Genomic DNA, 22,406 nt, shown 5'->3' with positions numbered 1-22,406 from the left:
TCAGTAGAGAAAGAGGAGCTCTGTTCCGCAAGCCCAGTTAGCTCTAGGACCAGATCTCGGACAGCAAGAGAAGGGCTTGATCCTAACCAGAAACAATTAAGCATACCACCTAAATCCCTCCAAACCAAGGGAAAACCGCAAATTTCAGAACAAAGGGAGCTGCAACAGATGATTTTGAAGAGAAAGAACTCCCTCTAGTGACAGGGTGGGACGTCGAAGTCTTGGAAGAACCAGAGGAAATAGCTAGAGTGCCCCCTGGTGAGACTCGGAGACAGTTGCCGATTAGGAAGATACCAATCACTTGAATTATTCTAGCCACGCCGCACTTCAGCAAGCCCATGTGTTAGACGACGATAGAAGGACACAGAGCCTGAATGCGTTGAATAGCACATTTCAAAAGCCCATAAATCTTTCTGTTATCTTAGACCTAAAACCTAAGAAGATTGAAGAGCCAGAGGAATTTCTGGAGCTTTTTAATGAAATCTACCGTGGGCAGTCAGGCGACTTGCTATATCAAAATGGTCAGAATTCCCCTCAATATTGTGCTATGTTAATGCATTGCCTACCACCATCTGTGGCTACTGCTGTGAAATGTAATAACATGAATTGGACAGAGAACGACCCTTCCCAGATGGCAAGGGCAGTCAGATTTTATTGGAAGGAGGGTGTAGGCCAGGAAGGAGGCTCAGTTACAAAGGTTAAGACTGAGTATGTAATGAAAAAGGATGAACTGCGACCCCAACAAGCGGCAGAAATGGTAGTTTACCAGCAGGATCGCCAATATTGTGACTTTGGGTGGGTGGATCAGCGAGGGGGAGGATACCAAACCCACCCAAAGGGACCCTCAGCTCCTTTTTATGGCCCACCGTATGCATCAACAGCTTTACAACCGCCGCCCCCTCTGAGGGGCCATTGGTCTACTGGGAGAAGAGGACGGGGCAGATATAGAGGGAACAATGCATGTTTTAATTGCGGCCGTGCAGATCACTGGCAACAGGAATGCCCCTTTAAAAGACAGGCAGCAGAAGGAGATTATCCGACCCAAAGGAGGGGGTACCCACCAAGGGGAGGACAGACGAGATACACTGACTTCTCCCAGGCAAACCCTTTCCCAACACAGGATTGACTAGCTAATTTAGTCATAAGGACTCTCCAATCGGACAGGGAACCTATTATCTCTCTGCAGATAGGAGATTAACATCGCTCATTTGTAAACGACACTGGAGCAGCCATGTCTTCTGTGCAATCAGAACTTCGACTACCATTATCCGACCACACGCAGCAATTGTCGGGGTTCTAAGGACAGGTGTGTGAGTATCCTATTTCTGAACCTGTGTCAGTCACTTACGAGAATAAGTCTGCAGATCATCAGTTTGTAGTGACTACTGGATTGGATTGTAATTTGTTGGCCCGAGATTTACTGTGTATCTTCCAGCTACAGGTAGAGTACGGAGACGAAGGGGTAACGGTCCAATCATGGAGGATGAGACAACAGTGCTATATTTCTATCACCCCCAGTGGTGGACGTTAGACATTGAACATTCACTGCATCGCGTTACCCTGGCCTATTACAGAACCGGACAAAACAGGGAGTTGGAGGACAAATACCGGCCATTAATTGGGACCGAATGGCCAGTCAAGGTTACAGCCACAGTCACGGGAAAAGAAGGTACAGCCGATTTTGTTACAATATCACCACATTTATGGCCACAGTCAGCTTCGGTAAGCCCTCATATTACACATCAGGTCCACGACCAGTACCATGCCAGGGATCTGGGGCAAATGGTAAGGAGGGCAGTGGATCATTCGGACCCAACAGAGTACGCACTTCAAGTCATGCCGGATGGCACTGCCATAAAATATTTTGAGGTCCCTGAAACAATTAACACTCGACTGCAGCATCACTGGGGACATGATGTTTTGGAATATGTCAATCCACAGGTCTGGGCGAAATACCCATCACAAGTGGGAAAGACAAATGTTACACCTATAAAGGTAACGATTAAGGATCATGTAAAGCTACCTTCCATTCGGCAATACCCCCTGAAATCCCAAGCTGCTCCGTCTATAGACAAATTAATTCAAGAGCTGTTGCAGTATATTACGGATATTACGGTGTATGGCTCCCACTCGGTCATCGCACTACTGAGGCAACTGCAGACTCAGCATCTTACCGCAGCTCGTCAGAATAGGTATGAGGTATACCTTTTGAACAATCCACGTCTGACATTTAAACACTGTACCACTATCAATCCAGCCTGTTTTCTTAGTGGTCCCCCTGTCCATGAAGACGCACCTGGCCACGACTGTTTAGCCTTGATTCAGGAAACTACCACAATTTGGGGCAGCACGGTAGCCATGTGGATAGCACAATTGCTTCACAGCTCCAGGGTCCCAGGTTCGATTCCGGCTTGGGTCACTGTCTGTGCGGAGTCTGCACGTCCTCCCCGTGTGTGCGTGGGTTTCCTCCGGGTTCTCCGGTTTCCTCCCACAGTCCAAAGATGTGCAGGTTAGGTGGATTGGCCATGATAAATTGCCCTTAGTGTCCAAAATTGCCCTTAGTGTTGGGTGGGGTTACTGGGTTATGGGGATAGGGTGGAGGTGTTGACTTTGGGTAGGGTGCTCTTTCCAAGAGCCGGTGCAGACTCGATGGGCCGAATGGCCTCCTTCTGCACTATAAATTCTATGATAATCTATGATAAAGGGACGATTTGTATGACATTTCGTCAGAACAACCTGACATGATTATGTGTGGTCAAATATCCCACCGGGGTTTAGTTAATGACCCTTCTTATGCCCGCGCAGATTTCCATTATTAAATGCGCTGCCCACACAAATGGTAAGACCCCAGTTGACGTTGGTAATGAACAAGCAGATTGTGCAGCGCGGACAGCCGCGCAAATTCAGCAAGTGATGGTGCCTAAAATGTTAAGTCAGACTAAACGATCTACTATAAATATGTCTGCTTCTGACAAGTCAATGCCAATCATCCAAGACGTCATAAGGTTACAGGAGGACGCTCCTGAGAGTGATAAACAAATGTGGAAACGGTTAGGTTGTACATATGATTCTGTTTCCTCTTTATGGACCACGCCAGCACATCAGACTTGTATGTCTGATGTACTGGCTTTATGGGTCATCGAATGTGTACACTTTGCAACTCATTGTGGGGCTCGGGGGACTAGTGATTTGTTGCTGGACACTTGGTGGCACCCTAAAATGCAGGGGTTTGCCCAGAGTATCAGTAATCGGTGTTTGATTTGTCAGCAATATAACACCGGAAAAGGTATCCCTTGTGGGATGGGGCAAACCCCGTTGCCCAGTGGTCCCTTTGAGACGCTCCAAATGGATTACATTGAGTTGGAAAGGTGTCAATGTTATAAATATGTTTTGGTCATTGTGGATGGGTTCAGTAGATGGGTTGAGGCGTATCCGACTACCGATAATAAAGCTGCTACTGTGGTTAAAGTTCTGATGCGGGAAATCATTCCCCGGTACAGTAGACCAGCTCAGTTGAGTTCTGATAACGGGCCTCATTTTTTTGGACAGATTAACCTGCCTCCCTTCTCCAGTGCTATTTTACAGGTGTGGAGCATGATGGGGTGGCTACGCACCGTCTGTGTGATATTTGGCCTCACCTCGCTTGGAGTGTTATTGGCGACGGACATAGAAAAGGGGAATATTATCTACATTTGTAACCCCAACCAATCTACAAGGGAACATCACCTATGCAAAGGTGATGTTCTTCGCTGCCCCCATATACGAAGACATGGTATCGACTCATGGAAGGTCGTCAAAGTTAAGGAGAATGCAGGAGTCATGAAGCAATTGCACCGGTCCCGGCGATGGGAAGGGAACATTATATGGACATTGCCTTGTTTTTGGAGTACATGTAAATTTGATTTTGGATGTGTTAAGATTGGTGCGATAAAGGTAACATCAGACCGTCAGGAGAGCGTAGGAAGAGATTGTGAGAGAGAGAGAGGGACGAGAGAAAGGATGGGGCGTGTGAGAAGGGAAGTACAGCTAGAACGTAGGTTATCGGGAGATACACTTAATTTAGTTAAAGGCCAAACTGAGGAAAACCTATGTAGTATGAATCACTTCTACCAGATTTACCACCGCTTGTATGGCCACGGACGGGTTGTCTGCTACCCGAACCCCGCAGCGGTGTCTAGGTTATTTTCTGTTTCACCGCTTTGGGGCACTCCTCAAACGGTGGTTCATTGTCAGCGTTCTTAGCCACCGCCCGAGCAAGTCACTCTTCCTTACGATCCGGGTTCAGCACCACCGGCTATTTGCCTTCCCCTTCCTCGGGATAATTCCCATTCATAATATGATAGGCTGCAATGGTGGAGGGCATATATACCTAGCCACTTCACTCCCAATAGGGATTCCCGGTCGTACGAGAATTGTTTCAGCAGTGAAGGATACAGCTTTTGCTGGTAGAGGTGGAAACGAATATAACATGTCTGTTCCCCACCTGTACAGACAGGAGGTGCCATATCACCCAGGCGTCTGGCCAATGCGTTTGTTACAACACCACTTGCGTTCCATTGAACGCCGGCCTCCAGCTCCTTTGTGGCTGGGGGAATGTCTCTCATATCACTGTTGGGACGAGGGCTTTCCGCATTGCTAGGCGGCCCAAATGGGCGTTTCGAAGCTAGATAAACTGGGAGGTGTGGGGGGTTCCTTGGCTGTCAGCAATAGGAATTATTTTATTTGTGGCCTTACCATCTTGGGAAATGAAACCTTGGGAGCCCTCGGGGCAATAACCAAGGAATTGTCTCAGCTACGGTTGTTTGCAATGCAGAACCGGTATGCTCTTGACTATCTTCTGGCCCGTGAGGGTGGGGTATGCGCCATAGTGCAGGGCAAGTGTATCATGGGAGTTCAGGACTTGACCGCTAACATCACTAAAATTATGGATCACATACGGGATCACCTGGACGGAATGCAGGATCCTGGCGCTTGGGGTAACTGGGGATTTGGAGGTTGGAAGGACTGGTTGATAAATATGGTCATGTATTTAGTGGTGGCTATCGGCTGCATCTTTGTGGGCCCAGCCATCCTTAAATGTGTGATGGGTAGAATGCGGGGTACACTGGAACAGATCAACGCCCCTAGAATCTTAACTGTTAAAATCCATGAGGGTGCAGCAGAGAGGGGGGGCTAAGCCAGGAATTGGAAATGCAGCGACGGATCTTTTTAGATGAGGAACCGTAGCTATGGATTGGATAGTTCGGTTATCATGGAATGATAAAAGGAGGGAATGACGAATGTGATATAAAATAGTTACTTTAGAGATATTAGTTACTGTAATGTAGAGATAGGCCAGTCTCATTCTGGTGAGTTCACAGACAAAGGATTTCAGACCGCATGGCAAAGCAAGGAAGAGGTGTGTCCACCAAAGGAGGAGAAAAGGATGCTGGGTAATAGGGGCCAGAGGAAGGGATTGGAAGTGAGCCAATCAGAATATATCAACAGGTCAGGAGGGATATAGGATGACCTATGGGAATCGTGTATGTGAAACGTGATGCCATTTGAATGTATCAGTACAGACTCCTTTGTTCTACAGCCTCACTTGATTCCAGAAGTGTACGAAGCAGGATGTGCTTTGTGCTCCTGAGAATTGAGGAAAGCTTGCAAGCTAAATAAAATAACTAATGCTGTACCTGCAAATCCATCTCGACTTTTATTGAGGCCAGACTGACGGGTAAAGAAATTTGGGATTTGACAGCTGTGCGGTGGGTGGTTACTGGGTTCATTGGAGCTTGAACTATCTACTGTGTGGGGGGTTGGGGCGCTTTTCTCTTTTGTGGCTTTCCCTGCACACATGTTCCCTAAACATATCTCTGCGCTGTTTCGTTCAATTCTTCCCAATCGGGGCCGTCTTCCTGATCTAATTTTTCTCCAAAAGTTTCTTTGAAACCTTTCTGAACAGAAAGCAGTGATTGCAGCTCTGCAATCTGCTTCTGGCACTTTGCGTGATCTAACGTGCTTTGTCTTTGTTCTGTGGTGGCAGCATGGAGTGCTCTTAATGCTGCCTTGAGGTCACTACACTGTTTCTGTAATGCCTCTACCTGTTTTTCCATTTCTTCTCGTACCAGGACTGCACGTTGCGTGTCCTGATAGGCCTTTTCGTATTGAGACTGGAAGCTGCTTAAGTGCCGCAGACAAGACTGGTGTGCCCTTTTGGCGTCATCCACCTCTCCATCTTTTGCCACCAACTTCCTCCTCAATTCCAAATTCTCCTTTTCTACTTTGCTTACATCGACCTTACTCATTCGATGTATGCCCTCAACTTCTTTCCGGAGCGTCCTAACGACCTCCTCTGTGCCTCGCAATTGTGCCAAGCAGGACACGATTGCCATCGGCTTGCGAGCTTTCCCAAAGCTCTTTTTGTGGATCTCGCTCAGGTCAGGTTCTCCCACCAAGTATGTCCTATACTCCCGGGACCCGATTCCTCGTTGTCACAGAAATCATTCCAAAGGGGCCATCTTTTCCCTTTGAGATATTTCCTGATCTCTTCCTCCCAAATGGGACATTGTCTAACTCTACTGCTGCTGGTCGCTGCGACCGCAAATTCATCTGGGTTCATGAGGCGCTGCATTGCCTGCATTGCCATCTTTCCTATCCGAATGCTGCTCTTCAAATTTTGGGACAGGGGTTTTAATCCGAATGCTGCTCTTCAAATTTGGGACAGGGCTTTTAATCCGAATGCTGCTCTTCAAATTTGGGACAGGGGTATTATGGCGGTGCTGTAAATACGGGTACGGCTCTCGCTACTTTCCGATATACAAACCTCTGACAGTTTTGTCACAACAAAAAATCTATCAGTTTTACCTTATCGCCCTGTTAGTTACGCATGCATACACACACTTCCGAATTTATGAGTATTGATCAGAACTGCTTGAACACTTGTGGTTTTCTGTTTCCAATTTGATCTCTAATTCAAATTCTTGGGTTCCCCCGGAGTGGTTTTCCACTTCTAGATCGGGTCCCGGCGGAGTCGCCAAATAATGTTGCTAACTTTTGCCTTAGTTTAATTTCTCTGTTTTATTACCTTTGCTCTTGAGTCGCCAGGTATCTTATGATACCGCCACGTGGTTCAAGTCCGAGTAATGATCAATAATCCAATACACCGCTTAGTAAGATTTAAATCAAAGCACATTTATTATACTCAGTAATCACTACTCATGTACAAATTCTACGTCTAAGCTACTTCTATAGCTAACAGGCCAATACTTAACTTGGAACTGGCCCACCAGGTCAGGGAAACAAATGGCCTTTCGTTCGGGTTCTGAGCCTGCGGGATTCGGAGTTGGTACAGATTGGTAGTTAGGAGCGCCTATCTCGTAGCGAGCGTTGAAGTAAGACTTACAGTTTTGAGCGGCTGTTGAAGAGTGAAGAGCGAGTGAAGAGAGAGCGCCTTGAACTTGGGGCTCAATTCTTATAGTCCCCAGGAGCTTCCTGCCTTTCGGGGCGGACCCTGTACCTGGTCCCAAGTGATTGGACTTTGTCCCAATCACTTGGTTCGATTTTCTCCAATGCTGGAGCGGTGTCCTGATCGATGGGCGGTCTTGAGGTGGTCGTTCACCTCCTTTTGTGTAGGCTTCTGCTGGCGCTGAAGCGTCTGGTTTTGCTTTGTGTGTCTAAATGTTGCTTATTGTTCTTGGGGATTGCTCATTCGTATGCAGATGGCTGGTGTTTTGTTATGCTGATGGTTGCTGGTATCGATCTTGTCTGGCCTTTCCAGAGGTAAATACACAGTCAACCTGCAGCTGCTCGTTTTAGTCCTGTTGGCTGACTTTCCCATCAGCCTTTGTCGTTCGCCATTTTGAACCGGGAGTTGGTCATTTTAAGTGGCTACAGTGCTTCGGGGGTCAGTGCTGGACCCAATGCTGTTTATTATGTACAGCAACGATTTGGATGAGAATGTGCAAGGCATGATCAGTAAGTTTGCAGATTACACTAAAATAGGTGGTATTGTAGACAATGAGGAACATTATCAAAAATTGCAGCAGGATTTTGATCAGCTGGGGAAGTGGGCCGAGAAATGGCAAATGGAGTTCAGTACAGATAAGTGCGAGGTGTTGCATTTTGGAAAATCTTATCAAGGTAGGACTTTCACGGCGAATGGTAGGACCTTGGGGAGTATCGTGGAACAGAGGAACCTTGGAGTTCAGGTGCATGGCTCTATAAAGGTGAAGTCACAGGTAGATAGGAAAGTGAAGAAAGCTTTTGTCATGCTGGCCTTCATTAGTCAGGGCGTTCAGTATAGAAGTTGGGGAGTTATGTTGCAATTGTACAGGACGTTGGTGAGACTGCACCTGGAGTATTGTGTTCAGCTTTGGTCGCCTTGATGTTATTAAACTGAACAGAGTGTGGGAGCGATTTACAAGGATGTTGCCAGGACTCAAGGAACTTAATTAGAGGGAGAGATTGGACAGGCTAGGACTTTTTCTTTGCAGCGTAGGAGACTGAGGGGTGATCTTATAGAGGTGTATAAGATCACGGGAGGCATGGATAGGGTGAATGCACTCAGTCTTTTTCCCATGGTTGGGGAATTGAGAACTAAAGGGTTTAAGTTAAGAGGGAAAAGAATTAATGGGAACCTGCGGAGCAATGTTTTTACACCGAGGGTGTTACGTATGTGGAATGAGCTGCCGGAGGAAGTGGTTGAGGCAGGGACATTGACAACATTTAAAAGAGATTTGGTCAGATACATGGATAGGAAAGGTTTAGAGGGATGTGGGCTAAATGCAGGCAAATGGGGTTAGCTTGGATGGGCTTTTTGGGTGGCATGGACCAATTTGGGCCAAAGGGCCTGTCTCCTGCTGTAGATTCTATGATTCTATGAAAAGTTGAAAATGGAAATATTGTCAGTGATAATGGGGGAATGGCGGACATGTTGAACATTACATTGCCTCGTTATTTACAGTTGAAAAGGAGGATAGCTTGCCGAAAGTTTCGAAAAGCAGTCAATAGAGGGCAGGGACATAATACAATTAATGTAAGTACAGCATTAGTAACTAGGAAATTTATGGAACTAAAGAGTGACAAATGCCCAGGTGTCATTGTAGAGAGCCGAGATGATAGCACAAAATTGCAAGGAGACATTGACAGACTAGGTGAATACGCAAATTTGTGGCAGATGGAATTTAATGTAAGCAAGTGTGAGGTTACCCATTTTGGACCAAAAAAGGATAGCGCAGAGTACTTTATAAATGCAAAAAGGTTAGGTACAGTGGATGTCCAAAGAGACATTTAAACATCCAGGGATTCACAACCTATCGAAAAGACAGGGAGGTGGGCAGAGGGGGCGGGGTTGCCTTGTTAATTAGGAATGAAATTAAATCAATAGCACTAAACGACATAGGGTCAGATGATGTGGAGTCTGTGTGGGTAGAGTTGAGGAACCACAAAGGCAAAAAAACCATAATGGGAGTTATGTACAGGCCTCCTAACAGTGGTCAGGACCGGGGGCACAAAATGCACCACAAAATAGAAAGTGCATGTCAGAAAGGCAAGGTCACAGTGATCATGGGGGACTTCAATTTGCAGGTGGACTGGGTAAATAATGCCGCCAGTGGACCCAAGGAAAGGGAATTCATTGAATGTTTACAGGAGGGCTTTTTGGAACAGCTTGTGATGGAGCCCACGAGGGAACAGGCCATTCTGGACTTAGTGTTATGTCATGAGCCAGACTTGATTAAAGATCTTAAAGTAAGGGAGCACTTAGGAGGCAGTGATCATAATATGGTCGAATTCAATCTCCAATTTGAAAGAAAGAAGGTAGAATCAGATGTAAAGGTGTTTCAGTTAAATAAAGGTAACTACAGGGGCATGAGGGAGGAACTGACGAAAATCAACTGGGAGCAAAGCCTAGTGGGAAAGACAGTAGAACAGCAATGGCAGGAGTTTCTGGGAGTAATTGAGGACACAGTACAGAGGTTCATCCCAAAGAAAAGAAAGGTTATCAGAGGGGGGATTAGGCAGCCATGGCTGACAAAGGAAGTTAGGGAATGCATCAAAGCAAAAGAGAAAGTAGTGGGAAGTCAGAAGATTGGGAAGGCTACAAAAACAAACAGAGGATAACAAAGAGAGAGATAAGGAAAGAGAGGATCAAATTTGAAGGTAGGCTAGCCAGTAACATTAGGAATGATAGTAAAAGTTTCTTTAAATACATTAAAAACAAATGGGAGGCAAAAGTTGACATTGGGCCGCTCCAAAATGACGCTGGTAATTTTGTGATGGGAGACAAGGAAATAGCTGAGGAACTGAATAAGTACTTTGCGTCAGTCTTCACAGTAGAAGACATGAGTAATATCCCAACAATTCCAGAGAGTCAGGGGGCAGAGTTGAATATGGTAGCCATCACAAAGGAGAAAGTGCTAGAGAAACTAAGAGGTCTAAAAATTGATAAATCTCCGGGCCCAGATGGGCTACATCCTAGAGTTCTAAAGGAGATAGCTGAAGAAATAGTGGAGGCGTTAGTTATGATCTTTCAAAAGTCACTGGAGTCCGGGAAAGTCCAAGAGGATTGGAAAATCGCTGTTGTAACCCCCTGTTCAAGAAGGGAACAAGGAAAGAGATGGAAAATTATAGGTCAATTAGCCTAACCTCGGTTGTTGGCAAGATTCTAGAATCCATTGTTAAGGATAAGATTTCTAAATTCTTGGAAGTGCAGGGTCGGATTAGGACAAGTCAGCATGGATTTAGTAAGGGGAGGTCGTGCCTGACAAACCTGTTAGAGTTCTTTGAAGAGATAACAAATAGGTTCGACCAAGGAGAGCCAATGGATGTTATCTATCTTGACTTCCAAAAGGCCTTTGATAAGGTGCCTCACGGGAGACTGCTGAGTAAAATAAGGGCCCATGGTATTCGAGGCAAGGTACTAACATGGATTGACGATTGGCTGTCAGGCAGAAGGCAGAGAGTTGGGATAAAAGGTTCTTTTTCGGAATGGCAACCGGTGACGAGTGGTGTCCCGCAGGGTTCAGTGTTGGGGCCACAGCTGTTCTCTTTATATGTTAACGATCTAGATGACGGGACTGAGGGCATTCTGGCTAAGTTTGCCGATGATACAAAGATAGGTGGAGGGGCAGGTAGTATGGAGGAGGTGGGGAGGCTGCAGAAAGATTTAGACAGTTTAGGAGAGTATTCTAAGAAATGGCTGATGAAATTCAACGTGGGCAAGTGCGAGGTTTTGCACTTTGGAAAAAAGAATAGAGGCGTGGACTATTTTCTAAACGGTGCCAAAATTCATAATGCTGAAGTGCAAAGGGACTTGGGAGTCCTAGTCCAGGATTCTCTAAAAGTAAACTTGCAGGTTGAGTCCGTAATTAAGAAAGCAAATGCAATGTTGTCATTCATCTCAAGAGGCTTGGAATATAAAAGCAGGGATGTACTTCTGAAGCTTTATAAAGCATTAGTTAGGCCCCATTTAGAATACTGTGAGCAATTTTGGGCCCCACACCTCAGGAAGGACATACTGGCACTGGAGCGGGTCCAGCGGAGATTCACACGGATGATCCCAGGAATGGTAGGCCTAACATACGATGAACGTCTGAGGATCCTGGGATTATATTCATTGGAGTTTAGGAGGTTGAGGGGAGATCTAATAGAAACTTACAAGATAATGAATGGCTTAGATAGGGTGGATGTAGGGAAGTTGTTTCCATTAGCAGGGGAGACTAGGACCTGGGGGCACAGCCTTAGAATAAAAGGGAGTCACTTTAGAACAGAGATGAGGAGAAATTTCTTCAGCCAGAGAGTGGTGGGTCTGTGGAATTCATTGCCACAGAGGGCGGTGGAGGCCAGGACGATGAGTGTCTTTAAGACAGAAGTTGATAAATTCTTGATTTCTCGAGGAATTAAGGGCTATGGAGAGAGAGCGGGTAAATGGAGTTGAAATCAGCCATGATTGAATGGTGGAGTGGACTCGATGGGCCGAATGGCCTTACTTCCGCTCCTATGTCTTATGGTCTTATGGAGTACTGTGTGCAGTTCTGGTTGCCTCATTTTAGGAAGGATGTGGAAGCTTTGGAAAAGGTGCAAAGGAGATTTACCAGGATGTTGCATGGAATGAAGAGTAGGTCTTACGAGGAAAGGTTGAGGGTGCTAGGCCTTTTCTCATTAGAACGGAGAAGGAAGAGGGGCGACTTGATAGAGGTTTACAAGATGATCAGGGGAATAGATAGAGTACATGGAACATAGAACATTACAGCGCAGTACAGGCCCTTCGGCCCTCGATGTTGCGCCGACCTGTGAAATTACTCTAAAGCCCATCTACACTATTCCCTTATCGTCCATATGTCTATCTAATGACCATTTGAATACCCTTAGTGTTGGCGAGTCCACTACTGTTGCAGGCAGGGCATTCCACGCCCTTACTACTCTCTGAGTAAAGAACCTACCTCTGACATCTGTCTTATATCTATCTCCCCTCAATTTAAAGCTATGTCCCCTCGTGCTCATGGCTCCGAAACTCAATCCCTCTACCAATAAAAGCTAACACACTGTACACCTTCTTAACAACGCTCTCAACCTGAGTGGCAACTTTCAGGGATCTATGTACATGGACACCGAGATCTCTCTGCTCATCCACACTGCCAAGAATCTTACCATTAGCCCAGTACTCTGTCTTCCTGTTATTCATTCCAAAATGAATCACCTCACACTTTTCTGCATTAAACTCCATTTGCCACCTCTCAGTCCAGCGCTGCAGCTTATCTATGTCCCTCTGTAACTTGTGACATCCTTCCGCACTGTCCACAACTCCACCGACTTTAGTGTCATCTGCAAATTTACTCACCCATCCTTCAGGTCATTTATAAAAATGACAAACAGCAGTGGCCCCAAAACAGATCCTTGTGGTACACCACTAGTAACTGGACTCCAGTCTGAACACTTCCCATCAACCACCAACCTTTGTCTTCTTCCAGCTAGCCAATTTCTGATCCAAACTGCTAAATCTCCCTGAATCCCATGCTTCCGTATTTTCTGCAGTAGCCTACCGTGGGGAACCTTAGCAAACACTTTACTGAAATCCATATACACCACATCAACTGCTTTACCCTCATCCACCTGTTTGGTCACCTTCTCAAAGAACTCAATAAGGTTTGTGAGGCACGACCTACCCTTCACGAAACCGTGTTGACTATGTCTAATCAAATTATTCCTTTCCAGATGATTTTACACCCTATCTCTCATAAACCTTTCTAAGATTTTGCCCACAACAGAAGTAAGGCTCACTGGTCTATAGTTACCGGGGTTGTCTCTACTCCCCTTCTTGAACAAGTGGACAACATTTGCTATTCTCCAGTCTTCTGGCACTATTCCTGTTGACAAAGATGACTTAAAGATCAAAGCCAAAGGCTCAGTAATCTCCGCCCTAGCTTCCCAGAGAATCCTAGGATAAATCCCATCCGGCCCAGGGGATTTATCTATTTTCACCCTTTCCAGAATTGTTAACACCTCCTCCTTATGAACAGTCAGAGACTTTTTCCCCGGGTGGAACAAACCATTAGAAGGGGACATAAATTTAAGGCGAATGGTGGAAGATATAGGGGGGATGTCAGAGGTAGGTTCTTTACCCAGAGAGTAGTGGGGGCATGGAATGCACTGCCTGTGGAAGTAGTTGAGTCGGAAATATTCGGGACCTTCAAGCGGCTTTTGGATAGGTACATGGATTATGATAGAGTGATGGAGTGTAGATTAATTTGTTGTTAAGGGCAGCACGGTAGCATTGTGGATAGCACAATTGTTTCACAGCTCCAGGGTCCCAGGTTCGATTGCGGCTTGGGTCACTATGCGGAGTCTGCACATCCTCCCCGTGTGTGCGTGGGTTTCCTCCGGTTGCTCCGGTTTCCTCCCACAGTCCAAAGATGTGCAGGTTAGGTGGGTTGGCCATGATAAATTGCCCTTAGTGTCCAAAATTGCCCTTAGTGTTGGGTGGGGTTACTGGGTTATGGGGATAGGGTGGAGGTGTTCACCTTGGGTAGGGTGCTCTTTCCAAGAGTCGGTGCAGACTTGATGGGCCGAATGGCCTCATTCTGCACTGTAAATTCTATGATAATCTATGAGTAATCTAGGACAAAGGTTCGGCACAACATCGTGGGCCGACGGGCCTGTTCTGTGCTGTATTTTTCTATGTTCTAAATTAAGCCTGTTTTTGCTCGAATTTAGTAGGTTAAGGGATGATCTGATCTAAATATATAAGATATTAACAGGGAAAGATAGGGTCAGAGAGTCATACAGCACAGAAAAGGACCATCGAGCCCACAGTTAAAAGCAACCGCCTAACTATTCGAAAACCATTACCAGCATTTAGCCTTGTATCCCTTGTGATCGCAAGTGCATATCTTTTAAATTTAGAGCACCCAATTATTTTTTTCCAATTAAGGTGGCCAATCCACCTACCCTACACATCATTGGGTTGTGGGGGGCGGGGAGATCCACGCAGACATGGGGAGAATGTGCAAACTCCACACGGACAGTGACCCAGGATGGGGACCGAACCCGGGTCCTCGGCGCTGTCAGGCAGCAGTGCTAACCGTGCCACCTCCTAAATGCTTCTTAAATGGGCTTCTGCCTCCACCACCCTTTCAGGCAGCGAGTTCCAAACTCCTCCCACCCTCTAGGTAAAAAGGTTTTTCCTCACATTCCCTCTAAACCCCCTTCCCCGAACCCTGAATCTATGCCCATGGTCACTGATCCCTCCACCAAGGGGAAAGGTTTCTTCCTGTCTATCTATGCCCCTCATAATTTTATACATCTCAATCATGTTCCTTAGTCTCCTCTGCTCCAAGGAAAACAATCCATGCCTATCCAATCTCTCTTTATAGCTAAAACTCTTCAGCCCAGGCAACATCCTGGTAAATCTCTGCACCCTTTCCAGTGCTATCATATCCCTCCTGTAAATGTAGATCCCAGAACTGCACACAATATCCAGCTGTGTCCTAACCAACGTTTTATACAGTTCCAGCATAACTTCCCTGCTCGTGAACTCTATGTCTCGGCTAATAAAGGCAAGAATACCATATGCCTTCTTAACCACTGTATCCACCTGCTCTGCTACCTGAAGGGACCAGTGTACAGTGTACCTGAAGGGACCAGTGTTCCACCTCCTCTAACCTAAGGGGGTGAGTGAATATCCGGTAAGCTCTCTCTTTTCTTTTTCTTTTTTCCGCAATTTATAGCTTCAGATTTTCGGCGGGTGCAGTGGCCAGGTGTCTGTCGGGAAGGTAAGTTTACCCTTTAAAAACTTACCTTGCACGAGAAGCGGCCTTCAGATGTTCGGCGGGAGCAGTGGCCTGTCGGGAAGGTAAGTAGCTGGGAGAAATTTAACTCTTCGTGGGTTGGTAAGTATTGTGATTGGGAAGTAAAATCCTTATTCCTTTCACTTATTCATTTGATATATTTGTAATCAGTTAAGGTAAAGTGTAAAAATGGCATGAGATCCCAGACCCGTGTTATGCTCCTCGTGCTCAATGTGGGAGTTCAGGGACACGGCCGATGCCCTTGACTCCTTCATGTGCGGGAAGTGTGTCCAGCTGCAGCTCCTGTTAGACCGCATGACGGCTCTGGAGCTGCGGATGGACTCACTTTGGAGCATCCGCGATGCTGAGGAGGTTGTGGATAGCACGTTCAGTGAGTTGGTCACACCGCAGATTAGGATTGGTGAGGGAGACAGGGAATGGGTGACCAAAAGGCAGAGAAAGAGCAGGAAGGCAGTGCAGGTGTCCCCTGCGGTCATCTCCCTCCAAAACAGGTATACCGTTTTGGATACTGTTGGGGGAGATGACTCACCAGGGGAAGGCAGTAGTAGCCAGGCTCATGGCACCGTGGCTGGCTCTGCTGCACAGAAGGGCGGGAAAAAGACTGGCAGGGCTATAGTCATAGGGGATTCAATCGTAAGGGGAGTAGACAGGCGTTTCTGTGGTCGAAAACGAGACTACCGAATGGTATGTTGCCTCCCGGGTGCACAGGTCAGGGATGTCTCATATCGGCTGCAGGACATACTGAAGGGGAGGGTGAACAGGCAGTTGTCGTGGTGCATCTAGGCACCAACAATATAGGTACAAAACAGGATGAGGTCCTACAATTAGAATTTAGGGAGTTAGGAGATAAGTTAAAAAGTAGGACCTCAAAGGTAGTAATTTCAGGATTGCTACCAGTGCCACGAGACTGTCAGTAGAAATTCAAGAATAGTCAGAATGAATATGTGGCTTGAGAGATGGTGCAGGAGGGAGGGGTTCAGATTTTTGGGACATTGGAACCGATTCTATGGGCGGTGGGATCATTACAAATCGGATGGTCTACACCTGGGCAGGACTGGAACCAATGCTTTAGCTAACACTGTTGGGGAGGTTTTAAACTAATGTGGCAGGGGGATGGGAACCAGATTAGGAAGTTAGAGGTCAGTAAAGAGGCAGCAACTAAAGCCAGTAAGGTACTAGATAATGAACTCAATGTGACTAAGGGGAAGAGTAGACAGGGAAGAGATGATGAACGCAAAGGGACAGGTGGTCTGAGGTGCATTTGTTTCAATGCGAGAAGTGTAACAGGTAAGGCAGATTAACTTAGGGCTTGGATTAGTACCTGGGAGTATGATGTTATCGGCATTACGGAGACTTGGTTGAGGGAAGGGCAAGACTGGCAACTAAATATCCCAGGGTATAGATGCTTCAGGAGGGATAGAGAGGGAGGTAAAAGGGGTGGAGGAGTTGCATTACTGGTCAGAGATGATATCACAGTTATGATTAAGGAGGGCACGATGGAGGATTCGAGCACTGAGGCAATATGGGTAGAGCTAAGAAATAGGAAGGGTGCAGTAACATTGTTGGGACTTTACTACAGGCCTCCCAAAAGCGAGCGTGAAGTAGAGGTACAAATATGTAGACAGATTATAGAAAAATGTAGGAGCATTAGGATGGTCGTGATGGGAGATTTTAACTTCCCCAACATTGAATGGGACTCGTGTAGTGTTGGAGGCGTAGATGGAGCAGAATTTGTAAGGAGTATCCAGGAGAGTTTTTTAGAGCAGTATGTAAATAGTCCAACTCGGGAAGGGGCCATACTGGACCTGGTATTGGGGAATGATCCCGGCCAGGTGGTTAAAGTTTCAGTCGGTGATTACTTTGGGAATAGCGATCACAATTCCGTAAGTTTTAGAATACTCATGGACAAAGACGAGAGTGGTCCGAAAGAAAGAGTGCTAAATTGGGGAAAGGCCAAGTATAACAAAATTCGGCAGGAGCCAGGGAATGTGGATTGGGAGCAGCTGTTTAAGGGTAAATCCACATTTGAAATGTGGGAGTCTTTTAAGGAAAGGTTGATCAGAGTGCAGGACAGACATGTTCCTGTGAAAATGAGGGATAGAAATGGCAAGATTAGGGAACCATGGATGACGGGTGGAATTGTGAGACTAGCTAAGATGAAAAAGAAAGCATACATAAGACTTAATTCTGATGAAGCTTTGGAGGAATATCGGGAAAGTAGGACAAATCTCAAACGCGCAATAAAGAGGGCTAAAAGGGGTCATGAAATATCTTTGGCTAACAGGGTTAAGGAAAATCCCAAAGCCTTTTATTCGTATATAAGGAGCAAGAGGGTAACTAGAGAAAGGATTGGCCCACTCAAAGACAAAAGAGGGAATTTATGCATGGAGTCAGAGGAAATGGGTGAGATTCTTAATGAGTACTTTGCATCGGTATTCACCAAGGAGAGGGACATGACGGATGTTGAGGCTAAGGATGGATGTTTAAATACTCTAGGTCAAGTCGGCATAAGGAAGTGGGAAGCTTTGGGTATTCTAAAAGGCATTAAGGTGGACAAGTCCCCAGGTCCGGATGGGATCTATCCCAGGTTACTGAGGGAAGCGAGGGAAGAAATAGCTGGGGCCTTAACGGATATCTTTGCAGCATCCTTGAGCACGAGTGAGGTCCCGGATGACTGGAGAATTGCTAATGTTGTCCCTTTGTTTAAGAAGGGTAGCAGGGATAATCCAGGGAATTATAGACCTGTGATCTTGCCGTCAGTGGTAGGCAAACTGTTGGAGAAGATACTGAGGGATAGGATTTATTCACATTTGGAAGAAAATAGACTTATCAGTGATAGGCAGCATGGTTTTGTGCAGGGAAGGTCATGTCTTACAAACCTAATAGAATTCTTTGAGGAAGTGACAACGTTAGTTGATGAGGGAAGGGCTGTAGATGTCATAAACATGGACTTCAGTAAGGCGTTTGATAAAGTTTCCCATGGCAGGTTGATGGAAAAAGTGAAGTATGAGGTTCAGGGTGTACTAGCTAGATGGATAAAGAACTGGCTGGCAACAGGAGACAGAGAGTAGTGGTGGAAGGGAGTGTCTCAAAATGGAGAAAGGTGACTAGTGGTGTTCCACAGGGATCCGTGCTATACATAAATGATCTGGACGAAGGTATAAGTGGTCTGATTAGCAAGTTTGCAGATTATACTAAGATTGGTGGAGTTGTAGATAGCGAGCAGCACTGTCAGAGAACACAGCAAAATATAAATGGATTGGAGAGTTGGGCAGAGAAATGGCAGATGGAGTTCAATCCAGGCAAATGCAAGGTGATGCATTTTGGAAGATCTAATTCAAGAGCGGACTATATGGTCAATGGAAGAGTCCTGGGGAAAACTGATGTACAGAGAGATCTGGGAGTTCAGGTCCATTGTACCCTGAAGGTGGCAACGCAGGTCGATCGAGTGGTCAAGAAGGCATACAGCATGCTTGCCTTCATCGGACGTGGTATTGAGTACAAGAGTCGGCACGTCATATTACAGTTGTATAGGACTTTGGTTAGGCCACATTTGGAATAATGCTTGCAGTTCTGGTCGCCACATTACCAGAAGGATGTGGATACTTTAGGGTGCAGAGGAGGTTCACCAGGATGTTGCCTGGTATGGAGGGTGCTAGCTATGAATAAAAGTTTAGTAGATTAGGATTGTTTTCGTTGGAAAGACGGAGGTTGAGGGGGGGACCTGATTGAGGTCTATAAAATTATGAGAGGTATGGACAGGGTGGATAGCAACAAGCTTTTTCCAAGAGTGGGGGTGTCAATTACAAGGGGTCACGATTTCAAGGTGAGAGGGGGAAAGTTTAAGGGAGATGTGCGTGGAAAGCTTTTTACGCAGAGGGTGGTGGGTGCCTGGAACGCTTTGCCAGCGGAGGTGATAGAGGAGGGCACAATAGCATCATTTAAGATGCATCGAGACAGATATATGAACGGGCGGGGAACAGAGGGAAGTAGATCCTTGGAAAATAGAAGACAGGTTTAGATTAAGGATCTGGATCGGCGCAGGCTGGGAGGACAGAAGGGCCTGTTCCTGTGCTGTAATTTTTTTTGTTCTTTGTTCTACATGCACACTAAGATCCCTCTGATCCTCGGTCCTTCCTAGGCTCCTGCCGTTTATCATGTAGTCCCTTGCTTTGTTTGTCCTGCCCAAGTGCATCACCTCCCACTTTCCAGATGGAATTCCATTTGCCACTGGTCAGGATAGATAAAGATAAACCCAATTCATTTTTTCCAATTAAGGGACAATTTAGCATGGCCAATCCACCTACCCTACACATCTTTGGGTTGTGGGGCGAAGCCCATGCAAACACAGGGAGAATGGGCAAACTACACATGGAAGTGACCCAGAGCCAGGAGCGAACCTGGGACCTCGGTGCCATGAGGCAGACTGCTAACCACTGCGACACCAAACGGGTAAATTTAAAAGACAGACTGTAGCAATGGAGGTCTGAGCCAGGCCACCCCTAACCCGAGGGGGACACCCCAAGTGCACTGATGTAGCACCAAGTCACTACACGCTACTACCCCCGGCCCTGGCAGCCATCCCCCAACAAGCCCGACTGTTCAACAGTTTTTCAGTTCTTTTAGTCTCCTAATCCCCCTCCCATGGTGCCCAGTCCACGTTTGTAAATTCTTGTAGTAATTTATGCCCGCAAGACTTCAGCCTGAGAGGAGCAGAGCATCGCGGAAGGGCGGAGCATACTGTGTCCAACCCACTAATCACATTTAAAGGCATGCAAATGCCGGCATGGGGTGCAAACCTTGTTATCGTCACCATTAAGGGAATGGAGCATGGCACCCAAAGCAGTGCCAGGCGTGAACCTCGATTTTGGCTGGATGTCCAATTCTCCGCCTGATTGCTATTCACGTTTCTGGTGTCGTAAGATGTGCGGGTTAGGTGGATTGGCCATCCTAAATTGCCCTTAGTGTCCAAAAAGGTTGAGTGGGGTTACGGGGATAGGGTGGAGATGTGGGCTTGGGTAGGGTGCTCTTTCCAAGGGCCGGTGCAGACTCGATGGGCTGAATGGCCTCCTTCAGCACTGTAAATTCTATGAAGACGGAGAATTTCGCCCAGTGTCTGTAATCCACTGTTAATGTGTATCTCCTGAACACACAAGCCCTGGTGAATTTTTTTTAATTTAAGTATTTTTAATCGACAAGTTTTCAACATTTTCACAATACAAGAACAACCCCAAACTCCCCTGAATACCTCCCATTCACTTCCAAAATCTCCTGTATCAGTCTTTGACCTTCGTCCCTCTCCTCCCTTAGCCTTGAACGAGATCACCTTCCCCCCGCACTACCGCCTTCAGAGCCTCACAAACCATCATCCGCGAGACCTCCCCCGTGCAAATAAACCCCACAGACCCTTCGATCACGTTACTGATCTCCGGTCCGCTGATAACTGCTATTCTCACTTAATCTTTCGATTAAACCCCACATCCATTCTTCACCCTGGCCTCTGGGCTGCTCCTTTCTCCAGAATCACATCCATCCAATGTGGAGCATGATCCAATATCACTATTGCTGAGTACTCCAACCTCTTACCTCCAACCAACAGTGTCTTTTCCACCACAAAAATGTAAATCCTCGAACATGCCTCGTCTGCCAGGGAGAAAAACAAATGCTCCAGTTCCCTTAGATGCAAAAGACTCCATGGGTGGACTCTTCATCTCTCTCATGAGCCCAGCTAACGCCTTTGCCCCCCCACCGACTGGGTCAGCAAGCGCTGCTGGGACCTGTCCACCTTCAGCACCATATTCTAGTCCTCTCCCCCTTACTATCAACTCATGGGTATCCAAATCCAGGATAGCACCAAGCACGCTCGCCACAAACCTCACATCGACCCAGTTGGGGCTATATGCGCGTGCCAGTGCCATCAACCTCCCCTCTAGTACACCTGTCACTATCACGTACCTGCCCCCCCTAATTAGTCACCACCTTCTCCATCTAAAACCTCACCCTCTTGCTCACCAATACCGCTACCCCCTGCACCCTACTGTCGAACTCCACATGAAACACCTGACTCACCCAATCCTTCCTCAGCCTCACCCTCAAATGCGTCTCCTGCAGCATCACTACATCGGCCTTTAAACTCTTCAAAGGTGCAAAAACTCTTGATCTCTTCACCAGTCCCACTAACTCCCCCACGTTCCATGCCACTATTCTGACTGCCCCCCCCCCCCTCCCAAGCCGGTCCCTCCTACCACCATCATCATAACCTCTGGCCTGACCCACCCAATCCTTTTGTTACCATCGAACCCCTCCCTCCCAGAATTCCCCCACCTTTCACACATACCAGGCCCATCAAAACCTGTTCAACCAGGTTCCAACGACCGCAGCCCCAAGCCCCACTCCTCCCATTCTCCTCAGTAACCCAGGCCACCACGGTAGACACAGAGGAGAAGTATTCATTGAGAACCTCGCCCATCTCCTGCGGTTCCACACTTATGTGTCCACTTTGGTCCTTGAGGGGTATTATTCTCTCTCTCTAGTTATTCTTTTTCCTTTAATATACTTAAAGAATCCTTTTGGATTCACCTTAATTCTCTCAGCCAAAGCTACCTCATGCCCACTTTTTGCCCTCCTAATTTTCTCCTTCTAGAGTACACTCCTGCATCCCCTGTACACCCTCAGGGAGACCCATGTTTCCAGCTGCTTGTACCTTCACCATACCTCCTTTTTCCTGGCCAAAACCTCAATATGTTTTGTCATCCAGGGTTCCCTACTCCTGCCAGCCTTGCCCTTCACCCTAACAGGAACATCTCGACCCTCAACTCTAGCTATTTCACTTTCAAAGGCCTCACACTTGCCAGAGGTCCCTTTTCCCTTAAACAAGCTACTCCAATCAACCCTTGCAAGCTCCTGTCTAATTTCATCAAAATTCACCTTGCCCCAATTCAGAACTTGCACCTGTGGACCAGTTAACAATAAGAATCTTTATTGTCACAAGTAGACTTACATGAACACTGCAATGAAGTTAGTGTGAAAAGCCCCTAGTCGCCACATTCCGGCACCTGTTCGGGTACACGGCAATTTTTTTTTACACAGAGGGTGGTAAATATACGATAGCGGCATTTA

At 46.6% G+C, this 22,406-nt stretch overlaps 1 protein-coding gene across 2 annotated transcripts in view; it reads left to right on the top strand.

Annotated features, from left to right (window-relative positions):
* The window catches only part of derl2 (derlin 2), a 141,140-nt gene that overhangs the window by 32,692 nt on the left and 86,042 nt on the right, over positions 1-22,406 (top strand). Inside the window, exon 6 of one of the 2 annotated variants that reach the window (XM_072469103.1) lies at positions 1,436-5,682. The exons of the other annotated variant lie outside the window; for it this stretch is intronic. Within the exon in view, the coding sequence (XP_072325204.1) occupies positions 1,436-2,514 (1,079 nt within the window). The 3' untranslated portion in view covers positions 2,515-5,682. Of the gene's footprint in view, positions 1-1,435; positions 5,683-22,406 lie in introns of those variants that run through there. 2 annotated transcript variants of the gene reach the window in all.

The sequence above is a fragment of the Scyliorhinus torazame genome, chromosome 12 (genome assembly GCF_047496885.1).
Source record: "Scyliorhinus torazame isolate Kashiwa2021f chromosome 12, sScyTor2.1, whole genome shotgun sequence".
NCBI classification, from domain to species: Eukaryota; Metazoa; Chordata; class Chondrichthyes; order Carcharhiniformes; family Scyliorhinidae; genus Scyliorhinus; species Scyliorhinus torazame.
This window is presented reverse-complemented; position numbering and strand designations above follow the sequence as displayed.